Below are 14,250 nucleotides of genomic sequence, written 5' to 3' on the forward strand. Positions count from 1 at the left end.
GCCAGGCAGCCTGAGATCCGTGAAGCTACCGTTGGATCATCTGGTTGAAATGAGAGATAGAGCTGTGTGTCATCAGCATAGCAATGGTAGGAGAAGCCATGTGCCTGTATGATGGGACCCAGTGATGTAGTGTATATGGAGAAGAGGAGGGGTCCAAGAACTGATCCCTGAGGAACGCCAGTGACCATTTGATGTGCTTTGGATACCTCCCCTCCCCAGGACACCCTGAAAGACCTACCAGTGAGATATGATTCAAACCAGTAAAGTGGGATCCCTGTGATGCCCAGTGATGAGAGGGCGGACAGGAAGATCTGATGATTGACAGTGTCAAGCAGCAGATAGATCCAGCAGAATAAGAACTGATGATTTGGAATCAGCTTTTGCAATCTGCACGGCTTCCGTGACTGACAGTAGCCTCAGTTGAATGGCCACTCCTGAAACCTGACTGGTTAGCATCCAGTTTGATGTTCTGTGAAAGAAACAATGATACCTGTTTGAAAACAACTCGTTCGAGGGTTTTCGCTATGACTTTAAGGAGATAAACAGGTCTGTAGCTATCTATAAGTGAAGTGTTTATTGTAGGTTTTTTGAGCAGTGGGGTTACCCGAGCGTGTTTGAATGCAGTGGGGAAAATGCCTGTGAGTAGAGATGTGTTGATGTGTGTGAGTGCTGGTAAGAGTGTAGGAAAGATTACTTGGAGAAGATGTGAGGGGATTGGGTCTCACATTGGGCCAGACTAGGGCCTAGATTTTAGGCCTGTGAAGAGCTCTTCCGTTCTGATCAAAACATTAAACAGGTTCAGAGACGCACCCACTGAGAAACCTAATGAAAGTACCCTAGTTATTGCAGATTCTATTGTACGGAACGTGAAAATAGAGACACCAGCCACCATAGTCCAATGTTTACTGGGAGCCAGAGCATCATAGATTCTTCTAAACTTCTTGTTCAAGACTAGCAAGGTTTCGGGGCGTAGTTCCTGAGAGCTGCGACTCTTGCACCATCAGTACTGGCACTTGCACATATTGCTGCACACACAATCCACACTCATCATCATATATCCATTGCCATGTCTCTGCGTCCTTTGGTACATCAGTATGGGATCCTCTTCCACCCCCCTCTCTTGGATCCCTGGGGGTATTCTTCCATGGGTTGATCTGTAGCTTGCTATGGGTTCTTCCTCTCAGAAGCCACAGGTTGTGCTGCTAGCCCTCACTGCCCCAATGCCATTATTTCAAACTGTCTGCTGTCTCTCCAGCCGCCACCACGCTATTCTTGGTAGTCAACCAGCCTCTTCCTGGTAGTCACTAGTTACTCCAGACAGATGCTTTTAACATGCATCACTATGTGATCCTTCTGAAAACATCATCAGTGATGTTTCCTGTAGTATATTCAATTGTAAATAGAGAACATAACATGCTGACTTCATATTTAGATAGCAGTCTTTTGTATTTTAATATTCACAGACACTGATCCTAATAAGAATAACATCTTTAAAATTATTTTAGGCCAGGGTGTTGCCACTGCATCTTTTTCAAAAGCATACAGTAATAAACACCTATAATATTTGTTTTACTAGAAATTACCAGTGTGTTTAAATTAAAATGTGATTCTTGTGCCAGGACAACATGTACAAAATGGGACGTCCAAATAAATTAAGGAGCACTATTTTTGTGATGAGTAGACATTGCATGTTAGGCATCTAGAAACAATGTCTATTTTCCACACAAAGTCTAAACTCATTTGCAGTTGAGGGATTCCACCAGCAGGTGCTGTCAATGTGCATGTTCTCAGTCTGACATTACAGTGGAACATAATGTGGCAAGAGTGGTCAGGTGCTTAAAAGGGTCATATGATGCTATTTTAAAGATCATTATTTTGTGTATTTGGTGTAACAGAATATGTTGACATGCTTTAATGTTCAAAAAACACATTATTTTTCAAATACTGTACATTATTGTAGGTCCTCTATGCCTCGCCTCTCTCAAACACTTGACAAGCGCAGTCTGCTCTGATTGGCCAGCTGACCCAGTGCATTGTGATTGGCCGAACACACGCGTCAGAAATGTAACGCCCCTTACCATAATCGCTTCAGCTTTTAAAGTAAATATCAAGACAGTTAATAATGTCGTTAGTTTTACCATCAGTTCAAGCCCGAAAGGGCAACAGAGTCGCGTGACAGACACAATGATATTACCAATAATAAGAGAAATTCTATAGTCGACTATGCCACCCGGAATACACCGGGACATAACAGCCCTAAGCAAAGGGACACAGGTTCATTGCCAAAGGCAGGGTGAGCATGAAGATATAGACAGATATATCAACAAGAATCACTTTATTAACATACAATTAATAAAAACAAAGAATACAATACTTACAATACAATGTCTCAAATCACATCACACGTCTATACCAGTAACATACAAACCCATAAGTACAATAAAATAAAATAACAAATATAAAGAGGGAGGTGGCCAGCAAAGACCTCAGATTTCTATCCCACACTCAATACCCATGACACGCTCACTCTTGTGAAAAAATCTAAAATGTTAAACACAGCACTCCATGTGGACACACAGTACAGGGTACCATGGCCAACCCCTCCCAATTTTAAAGACCAAAATCCACACACAAAACAATACAAAAAAACACATACAAATCAAAAGTCAATTCAATAACAGTTTACACACAAAAACACCAAAGCACAAACAAACAGCCACTGGCACTGAGGAGGGAAATAAAATGGCCAAGAAGAGCCAGATTACAGGAATTTAGCCTCCCAGCTAACTCACGCGCAGACCAGCGCAACCCTGTGCCAGTGCTTCATATATATATATATAAAAAAACAGACGGACCCAGATGAGTTCCAGACTAAACTGTTAAAACTATAACAAAACAAAACAGAAGCCTAACAAACATCAAGTAACTGACTGCACTGCTTCTCTATTTAGATAATTGGAAACCCCTGGACGTGCAATCAAACCTGCTGGACATTGAACAGAAAAAGTTACTCATAAAAACTCTTGTTAAAAACAAACAAACTTTCCATACCTACCAAGAAAATGGTACAATGCTGCAATACACATGGTCGCTCACCACGCAGGATTACAGCTACTTGCAGGCCCATGACTAAAAACAAAAAAGGTAATAAGCCTCTCCATTTAACAGGCAAAAGGCATTTTTAAAACGGGGACTAACCTGAAAACTGGCCAACAGCCAGCACACATGACAGACAGGAGGATAACCCAACTGCTAGCACTCATTCAAAGCGCCACATTTCACAAAGGGGCGGTACCAAGAATGATGCATCCCAAGCAGCCAAAATAACATGGTGTTCCTGACAATCACAGTACAGTGAATACTAGCCATAGTGTAGTGTTTATTCCATATGATTAAAGATGGATTACGATTACATTCTCTATAAGTGAGCAACATAACGTCATGACAAAAACACACACATGGTCCTTGTGCTTTGCAATCCCAGTTTTGCCAGTCTAACTTATACCTGCGACTTAAGCCCACTGCTAGATGTATATGACAAATGCCCTCAAGATGCACCACTCTTAAAATATGGCCCTGCATGTCATTAGATCTTCAATAAAAACATACAAAATGCATAACACTGAATCTTCATGAATAAAAACACAACAAGATGTACAGGTGCATCTCAATAAATTAGAATGTCATGGAAAAGTTCATTTACTGTGGAAACTTAACACTGGACTTCAAGCAACTTGGGCTATGAGCTTCTCCAACCTTCCTCCAGACTCTAGGACCTTGGTTTCCAAATTAAATACAAAACTTGTTCTCATCTGAAAAAAGGACTTTGGACCACTGGGCAACAGTCCATTTCTTTTTGCTCCTTAGCCCAGGTAAGACGCCTCTGACGTTGTCTGGGGTTCAGGAGTGGCTTAACAAGAGGAATACGACAACTGTAGCCAAATTCCTTGACACGTCTGTGTGTGGTGGCTCTTGATGCCTTGACCCCAGCCTCAGTCCATTCCTTGTGAAGTTCACTCAAATTCTTGAATCGATTTTGCTTGACAATCCTCATAAGTCTGCGGTTCTCTCGGTTGGTTGTGTGTCTTTTTCTTCCACACTTTTTCCTTCCACTCAACTTTCTGTTAACATGCTTGGATACAGCACTCTGTGAACAGCCAGCTTCTTTGGCAATGAATGTTTGTGGCTTACCCTCCTTGTGAAGGGTGTCAATGATTGTCTTCTGGACAACTGTCAGATCAGCAGTCTTCCCCATGATTGTGTAGCCTAGTGAACCAAACTGAGAGACCATTTTGAAGGCTCAGGAAACCTTTGCAGGTGTTTTGAGTTGATTAGCTGATTGGCATGTCACCATATTATAATTTGTTGAGATAGTGGATTGGTGGGTTTTTGTTAAATGTGAGCCAAAATCATCGCAATTAAAAGAAACAAAGACTTAAACTACTTCAGTCTGTGTGCATTGAATTTATTTAATACACAAGTTTCGCAATTTGAGTTGAATTACTGAAATAAATGAACTTTTCCATGACATTCTAATTTATTGAGATGCACCTGTATTTGTCCTACCGTATGTGCAGCAGCAGTGGATGTGTACAGAGCATTAGCGTTCATGAACACCAGTGAAGTGTCATTAGTTTCTCAAGTGAACTCCGGACCACTGCAGGAATGTACAGATTTTGTTTTCTTTTTAGTCAGGTGGAATTTATTTTATTTACTTTCATGTTTCACAATATTATAGCAGTAGCACCAAAATATGTTTGATATTTAATGGAATAGTGGACAGGTGGTGGGTAGCTTTATGAAACCTCCATCTCTAGGCCAGATTTTACCCTAAAATAACAAATAAAGTCACGACATGGTTTTTTTTAACCACTGTTTTAGTACCAATTTTTTCATATAAGTGACATTATATTCATGACCTTTTTACCACACGTGAAATTCACATTAACAAATGATTAATTTACTGGCCATGCGGTTTCATTTCTCAGAACAGAAAGTGATTCTCTTCCTTGCTTGACCTCTGGCTGTGATGTTGATGTATTATTACGTGTGTAATGGGTGCTGCGTTCAGGATCTCTCTCCTCCTGTTTCTATGGAGACCAGAGAGCCAATCAGCTGCCCTGGCTGTGGACTGTACTAAAGGCTGCAGATGGAGGAGGCAGAGCATGTCCTACACATTAAGAAATCTCACACACACACACACACACACACACGCATTTCCTCAGCAGCATCTGTGAATTGCTGTCCTCGTTCTGCGCAGTGTCAGTATTTGCTTGCTGATGTAAGTGTGTGATGCATGTGTGACGTCGCGGACCAGGAACGCAGCACTGTAGCGTTGAGCAGACTGAATGAGAGCCGCGGCCATGGCACACAGACTCGGCATCATGTGAGTATCAGATGCGGTCTGCATGCATGAAAGTCATGTGTTTCACGCGGAGGCTGTGTGATCGTGTGTGTGCTCCCCAAGGAGCTTGTGGTGATGGACTAATGTCCGGATGGCGAGGCGAGTTCTGCATTGGTCATAATGTGTTTGGGATGTGCTGTTGCAGTAAATGGTAGTGATAGCTCTGTGCTTGCTCTGCTGAGGTGAGGTGTTTTCATGTGTCATATAAACAAGATGAGCTGTGACCCTCTGTGTGTGTGTGTGTGTGTGTGTGTGTGTGTATGTGTGTGTGTGTGTGTTTGGCTGTAGCTAATGTGCATTATGACGCAATTTCACAGTCACACGCTTAGAGCACAATGTGCTGCTATGAACTGTGATCTGTGATGCATTTCTCCTTCATGTGCAGTTTTCAATCTGGCCGCCTCTCCCATAAATAACTGCAGAAATCTTTTTGATGCTTTGGATTTTTATTTTAGCAGTTTGTTTATTCTTGCTCTTGTCAGCATTAGGCATCTGAAAGCAGCATCAGAGATGTGTGTGTGTTCATGGGAGATACAGTCCTCTCAAGGTAACTGAGGTTAAACTGAAGGGCACGTTAGCACTAGTTCATGGGTTTAAGGCTATTTGAGCACTTTGTAGGACGTTCCAGTGGTGAATTCAAAGTGATTCAGTAAGGAACACTAGCATCCTGCTTGTACTGCACAGTGTGTACTTTAAACTGCTAGCTATTTATTTATTATTCATTTATTTATTTATTTATTTTTCAAATAGCATACAAATCAGTATGATGTGTGCAATGATAACATTTCCATTAATAGTACGTCACATTGTTGTCACATGACCTCATCACATTGCATTTATTTCAGCCAGTGGCGTCCAGTTATCATTATAATCATATATATATATATATATTTATTTGGTTAATTTGTGTTGTATGACCGATATTGTTGTGATAAAGCTCTTGTATTTCTTTACTTGTATTTAGGGATACACAATTTCAGGGGGAAAAAATACAGGTTTGCTGGCCAAAATGTTTTTATTTATATATCAATATGGTTACATTTTAATAATAATAATAATTATTATTATTATTATCATTATTATTATTACTAAATGAAAAACAGGAAGTAGGAACAAGACGTTCCTTATTTATTTATTTATTTATTATTACTATTGTTGTTATATTATTATTTTTTAACAATAAGCAACAGCCTTTATTTATTATGTTAAAGCCAGGAACATTATTTGCCACTTAATATTTGGTGGCCAAGATGAGTTGCATGTGATCCCCAATGAGAAGTGATTATGTTTTTACAAACATTTGAATGCATTAATAACATTTAAGCTCTATTTGTGAACAATTCCTGTTACGATGATGTAAGTGTCTGGAAATCTGTGACTGAAGCAGTGGCGTTGTGTATGTGACAGCAGTCTGGTGCAGAGTTACATAAAGACCTGAGTACTCATGGAGAAATGAACTGACATCTTCACCTGCCATTTATCCATCAATATCAGACACAAACCGCCATTTACACAGCAAACTCTTTATAAGGCTATTGTTTCACATGATGAGAGCAATCGTAATGTTATCTGGAGATGAGAATCTGCTAAAAAAGCATTTTAATTCTTCTGACAATGGACAGGAAAGAGTATGAAGTCTTTTGATTCTCCTGTCTGAGAGTGAATCATCATATCAACACACTGAGGCAGCTGATCTGAGAGAGTGATGGGCTGAAGTGTGTTTGTAGAGTCCAGTAGATGACGTCTTTGTTTCTCCTTGTGTCGTAGGTATGTAAATGCTTTGCACCAGTACTGCTGTCCCGCGCCGTTGCGCTCTAAGCAGCTAGCTGTACCTGCTCCTCTCTCTGAGTGCAGGTAAGAGGCGCTCGAGTCCACAACTCTCCGAATGCATCCTATCAAACTGCTGTCCACACTCAATACTATTAGACCTTACCTAATGCTCTGTGCAAACTTACAGTAGCTCTGCTGTTTGTTTGATCTCTGTTATAGTCAAGTTAAATGCATTACATCAGCTTCTTTCATATTTTGGTCTGTGTCTCACTTTAAAAGGTTTTATGTACTGTATAATATAAGTTGTCAATACTGTTGGCTGCAAATAATATGATGGAACAGTAGCAATTTGAATATTTTAGTGGTTCACAATTACAGTACCTGAATTTATTTACAATTTAATGGTAGACAGCAAATGTAATTGTTGTTTAATTAACTTGAAGTCTTTGCATTGGGGTATTTGTAAATATGAATTTGTGAATCTGTTGTGTCAGGACAAATATTCTGAAATGTGATGTGACTGTTTTTTCCTGTATTTTTAACATTGTTTATTGTAATTCCAGTTCATGAGAATGAGTTTTGTTCGTTTCTATATCAAGCTGTCTAATGAGTTTTAACGAGAATAGCATCATGTGAAATGTCATGTGATTTGATTGAAATTGCTTCAATTTAAATGATTGGATAAAATTACAATCCAAATGATTTAAACAACCAACAAAATGTGTTTGTATGTGTGTATATATATATATATATATATATATATATATATATATATATATATACACAGGTGCATCTCAAAAGAGTAGAATATTGTGAAAAAGTTCTTTTTTTTGGTAACATTTCAAAAAGGGAAACTTTCATATATTCTGGATTCATTACATGTAAAGTAAACGATTTTTGTTTTAATTTTGATGATTAGAGCTTACAGCCATTACCAGTATCTCAAAATATTATAATATTTACATTTGAGTTTCATTGGCCATTCCTACAGTATAAATTATGGGTATCTCTTGTTCTTTGAAATCACAATAACGGGGAAGACTGCTGACTTGGCAGTGGTCCAGAAGACAATCATTGACACCCTGCACAAAGAGGGTAAGTCACAGAAGGTCATTACTGAAAGGGCTGACTGTTCCCAGAGTGCTGTATCAAAGCATATTAAATGCAAAGTTGACTGAAAGGAAGAAACTGGGTAGGAAAAGGTGCACAAGCAACAGGGATGACCGCAAGCTTGAGAATACTGTCAAGCAAAGCTGATTCAAACTCTTGGGAGAGCTTCACAAGGAGTGGACTGAAGCTGGAGTCAGTGCATCAAGAGTCACCACGCTCAGACGTCTTCAGGAAATCTTCTGAAACCGAAACAACATCAGAAGCATCTTACCTGAGCTAAGGAGAAAAAGAACTGGACTGTTGCTCAGTGGTCCAAAGTCCTCTTTTCAGATGAAAGTAAATTTTGCATTTCATTTGGAAATCAAGGTCTGGAGTCTGGAGGAAGACTGGAGAGGCACAGAATCCAAGCTGCTTGAAGTCCAGTGTGAAGTTTCTGAAGTCAGTGATGATTTGGGTGCCGTGACGTCTGCTGGTGTTGTTGGTCTATTGTGCTTTATCAAGTCCAAAGTCAATGCAGCCATCTATCAGGAAATTTTGGAGCACTTTATGCTTCCATCTGCTGACAAGCTTTATGGAGATGCTGATTTCCTTTTCCAGCAGGACTTTAGCACCTGCCCACAGTGACAAAACCACTTCAAAGTGGTTTGCTGACCATGATATTACTGTGCTTGATTGGCCAGCCAACATGCCTGACCTGAAGCCCATATGGAGTCTCTGGGATATTTTCAAGAGAAAGATGAGAAACAGTCGATCCGCACTGAAGGCTCAGTAGTGCCTCAGCAGAGCCACAGGCGGATCGCTTCCATGCCACACCTCACTGATGCTGGAGTTTGTGCTAAAGAAGCCCTGACCAAGTATTGAGTGCAGAAATTAACTTACTTAAAAAAAAAAAAAGTTTTTCTGTTTTGCAAATCCTTTTTTTTTTAATTGATCTTAGGAAATATTCTAATATTTTGAGATACTGGATTTTTAACTTTCATGAGCTGTAAGCTCTAATCCAAATTAAAGGTGTCATATGATGCGATTTAAGTTTTTCCTTTCTCTTTGGAGTGTTACAAGCTCTTGGTGCATAAAGAAGATCTGTAAAGTTGCAAAGACTAAAGTCTCAAATCCAAAGAGATATTCTTTACAAAAGTTAAGAGTCAACCACGCCTACCTAAAACGGCTCGTTCTAACACGCCCCCACATGTCTACGTCACGGTGTGGGAAGATTTGCATAACGCCGCCCAAATGTTCACGCAAAGAAAGAAGGCGTAACTTTTATTCTCGCTGTAGTATTGTTGCTGCCGCCATGTCGTGGATGCTGTGGTTCCTTGTGAAAGCGAAACTACTTTGTTTGGTCTTCCAAAAGAGGACGATATCCGACGATAAGCGGAGTCCAGCCCGGGGTCGTCACATGTGGTTGCCGCAAGCCCGCCGGATGCTCCTTCGTCGAATCCGCCGCCTCTGCTCACTCTAGCCCTCCGGCCGTTCCTCACTATATCCCCCGGCCTCTGCTCACTCTAGGCCGCCGTGTGTGACGCTGTGTTTCATTGTGAAAGCGAAACTACTTTGTTTGGCCTTCCAAAAGAGGACACGACTAGAAATCAGTGGTTAAGTTGTATTTACAACACTGTTCCAGAACAGTTCAACCCAAATATTCAGATGTGTGCAGCACATTTTATGGAGGACTGTTTCCTGATCCTGGTAGAGTAGACTACAATGCCGGCTGTTCTGACTCTCAGCCTGTAAGTAAGTTTTTTTTTATAAAAAAAATTTGCCACTGACGATTCAAACACGAGTTTTGAGCAGTTTAGAGTAGTGCTTGTTGTTTGTCCTTTCTCTGATCACAAATGTAGACATGGTTTAATGTTTACGCGGCGTGATGTAACGTGTAAAAAGACAGTATAAGTCATTATAATCCGTAATTATGTCCCCACTGAATGCAACAGATGCCTCGTTTATAATGGGTTTTAATGTTTTTGTCTCTTTGCTCCGGCTGGACACACAGTATGGTAAGGGGCATAACATTTCCACCACACGCTTGAGGTATTCTGTCAATCACAACGCACTGGACCGCTGGCCAATCAGAGCACACCTCGCTTTCAGACCGATGAGATTTGTAAAAATCAACGTGTTTCAGAAAGGCGGGGCATAGAGGAGAAACAATAATGTACAGTATGTGGAAAATAATGTGTTTTTTTAACCTTAAACCACATAAACGCATTTCATTACACCAAATACACAAAATAATGTTCTTTTTAGCAGCATCATATGACCCCTTTAAAACAAAAAACTTTTTAAATGTTTTACTTTACATGTAATGAATCTAGAATATATGAGTTTCACTTTTTGAAATAAGTTACAAAAATAAAATAACTTTTTCACGATATTCAAATTTTTTGTGATGCACCTGTATATATATATATATATATGTGAAGAGTTTATTTGCAAAAACAGATAACTCTGGGGGTTTTTAATTTTCAAAAATCATGTTTTTTATTATATCATGTTTTTATTGTGTTAGTTAGCTGTATTTTTTTTTTTACCTAATCAAAATAACCCAACTGCAGTTTGATTGAGATTAATTGGAATGAACAATGACAAACCATTTTTGTTAAAAACATTAAACATAAAAAATTAAACATTAAACATTGCAAATGAACTATATATATATATATATATATATATATATATGTAATTTCTCCTCAAAGCACTTTTTTATGATTTTGCCTAATTCAAATCTGAAGCATTGTGAATCTCTTGTGTAAATGTAGCCTGTTGAATCTTTGAATGTAGCTCAGTTTCCTCCCTAGTTGAGTAGTCAGTTATTTTAGCTACAGGAACTATTTATGAAAAAATATTTGTAATGTATGGTTGGCAGTTTTTTTTTTTTATTAGATTTGTTAAATTTGTATTAGATTTTTATTAGATATTATATTGATTTGTTTAATGTCTGATTTTTCTTGAGATTTTGAAGCTTGATTAGATAAATTTTCACATATCTGCTGTCTGTCCCTTTATTCTCATGAACTGGAATTTTATTAGCTTATTTTTTAAAATTGAAATAAAATGATGTGAAACGTGTTGTTATTATAGACCAATCTCTTGTCAGTGTCACAGCTTGTCACACAATAAACTGGTGGCAAAAATGACCCAAGTAGTTACACTCAAAAGAGCGGTTCAAAGCAGAAGCCCAGTGCTGTTGAGAGACTACAGTGTAGTGCTGAGCTGTTTGCTGTCAAAACAGCACATTCTGACAACCAAAGCGTCTGATGCTCTGAGCGTTGATGTATCTACTGTACGCTAGAAGCCTGCAGCATCTGATTTTGCGATGTGGCTGGTAACCTCACTGAATCCTTTGCCATCAAAGTACATGGGAATCATTGTGGAATTATACTTTGGGTTACATTTTGACACGATGATATATTGTGTGACAGCTAAATTTATTTATATATACATGACATGCAGGGAAAAGTATATATACTGTATTGTGGCTACAAATTAAGAATTCAGTCTTTCTTTTTAGTTAAATTGTGGCCATGATTCACCAATGTGTTCCCTCATTTTAGTAAACAGTGGGTACAGATTAGCACAACAGAAGATAAGATGAGCAGATAAACCATAGAAAGTGTCAGACCAATTCTCTTTTGAATTCATTGTGACTTGGCTAGCTACTTTTTTTGGCTACAACATGCTGCTGGATTTCTGCCATCATTGAGTGCACATGTGCTGCGGACACTGGGATTGGTCTATACACAGGAATATAGATATATAAAGCACGCTTCAGTAAAAAGCCTGGAGATGATAAGTGCTTTAGGATCTCTAGACCAGCGGTTCTCAGCTGCCCCTAAAATCAGTCTCAGATCTGTTTGGGAAATAAAATTGGGTAATAAAATACAAATAATAAAATGCAACCAGTGGAAAAAACGTATCAACCTTTTTGTTGTTGACATCTGACCAACTCTTGGCATTTTGGCACATTTATTGGAGGCCAAATGATACAGATGCCAACAAGAGATGTCTTCACAGACCATGAACAAATCTACAAAAGATAACCTGTCTACATTAAATACAGGTAAATGGGTAAATTGCACACCTGATGAACAAAATGATCAATTCTCTTATTTAGCCTATGTCAAGGGATAGGTCAACCCCAAAATTTACATTTCGTGATCATTTACTCACCCTCAAGTTGTTCCAAACCTGTGTGAGTTTCTTTATTCTGTTAAAAGAATATATTTTGAAGAATGTGGGAAACCAAACAGTTTCTGATTCACATTGACTTCCATAGTATGGAAAAAATAAAATAAATAAACAACAAATACTATGTAAGTCAATGGGGGCCAGAAACTGTTTGGTTTCCCACATTCTTCAAAATATCTTCATTCTCATTCAATAAATGTGCCAAAATAGTTTGGTCGGACATCCGCAACAAAAATGTAGGCTATCTATGCAGTTCGAGGTCAGAACATTTCTGTTCACCTTTGTACGATAAACAATTTTGATAACATTGTGTTTGGGCCGCCACATGATGATGATCTGCGTCCTGAAGCAATGGTTGCTGAGAAGTGCTGGCCTAGTGTATTGCTGAGTGCTGTTCTTATAGTCTGCTTCTCTCACAGGGATGATAGCGTGCTGCATCAGTTCTGCTGTCCTCCGTCTGGAAGCAGCAGTCCTTCAAGATAGCAGGAATGACCAGCCACGGATCTGTCCTCATTCTTCATTCGTCCGTCTATGTATCCGTCTCCTGAGGAAACACTGTGTGTCTCTGGGGGAATAAATGTCACTGTGTGTGCCGTCGCATTCACATGTAGCACGGATTGGAAATCTTTCTGCAGTAGTTCATTTCATAATCGCTGGAGGAACACAACTGTAGCGCTAGAACTTATGAAGGCAGTCGAGTGTTGAACCTCAAACGTGTACCTCTAACACAAAGATGCAGATCTGAGTGTATTTTGCACAGTGTGGAAGAGTAAAACAAGTGGAAGAGAACTTCATTCAGTATTCGGAGAGATGCATGAAATGAAAAAGCAATATCTATTTAAGAATCAATTACTGTATCATAGCTATATTTGCTTTGCCTGATATCAGTAGCTTATTGTCTTGACCATGTAACAAGATTCAAATGAAAAGTTTAATTTATGACCCTCTTGTATATGATTATTATTTTTGTATTTTATTTATTTACTGATTATTTGGCACTCGATATCTGTGCAAATGTATGTTTTTCTTTCATGTGTGCATTGTTTTTTAGTAATTCTTGAGAGATTAATAAGGACTGTGTTCAGATTGGCATACTAACTTGTTGCTTTCTACTCAATAAATGTGAAAAAATGTAATGATAAAATAAGAGTATGGTTTAAACAGTAGTATGCCGCATGGTTGCCACATGACCTCATGACATTGCATCATCTCCTCATATATTTATGTTGTTTTTCTTTCCTCCTTTTTAAAAAAATTTTTGTGGTAAAATCACTTGAAGAACAAGTTCAGGCTGATGCTTCCTGTTCATTTGTCACTGTAAATGAAAGGTGATGGCTGGGAATAGCAATGTGGCAGATGTTGTACTGTAAGTCAAGTTTGTTTATATAGAGCTTTTCACAATATTTCAAAGTAGCTTTGCAGAAAATCATGATGTTGATGTTTAATAATGTGTATATTATCTTATTCTTACTATCTTCCTTTATAGTCGCATTTAGCAGATTAGAGCTGGGTGATCATCAAGATCTTAGCTTAATCCCAGTTCATACTTCTAAGTATGAAAAGTATGTTATGCGCTGATGTATACTTTGAAAATTCACAAGCAGTAGCATGCTGTCCAAGAACCTTTGGTGTACCATGTTCAAAATCCTATGATATTCCCTACTCAATCTCTCTAGCTTGAATATATTGTGTGGATAGTGTATGAATTGATATTTTTATGTCACTTGTACAACAGAGTTTGCTTTAAAGCAGCTTCAAAGTGACAGAATCAATGATGCAAA

General features: G+C 38.7%; 1 protein-coding gene across 2 annotated transcripts in view; it reads left to right on the forward strand.

Moving 5' to 3' along the window:
- The window catches only part of LOC107564797 (IQ motif and SEC7 domain-containing protein 1-like), an 81,028-nt gene that overhangs the window by 16,220 nt on the left and 50,558 nt on the right, over positions 1 to 14,250 (forward strand). The window contains exon 1 of one of the 2 annotated variants that reach the window (XM_016249959.1): positions 5,167 to 5,386. The exons of the other annotated variant lie outside the window; for it this stretch is intronic. Coding sequence (XP_016105445.1) covers positions 5,349 to 5,386 — 38 coding nt within the window. The 5' untranslated portion in view covers positions 5,167 to 5,348. Of the gene's footprint in view, positions 1 to 5,166; positions 5,387 to 14,250 lie in introns of those variants that run through there. 2 annotated transcript variants of the gene reach the window in all.

The sequence above is a fragment of the Sinocyclocheilus grahami genome, unplaced genomic scaffold, assembly GCF_001515645.1.
Source record: "Sinocyclocheilus grahami isolate Dianchi unplaced genomic scaffold, SAMN03320097.WGS_v1.1 scaffold964.1, whole genome shotgun sequence".
Lineage (NCBI taxonomy): Eukaryota > Metazoa > Chordata > Actinopteri > Cypriniformes > Cyprinidae > Sinocyclocheilus > Sinocyclocheilus grahami.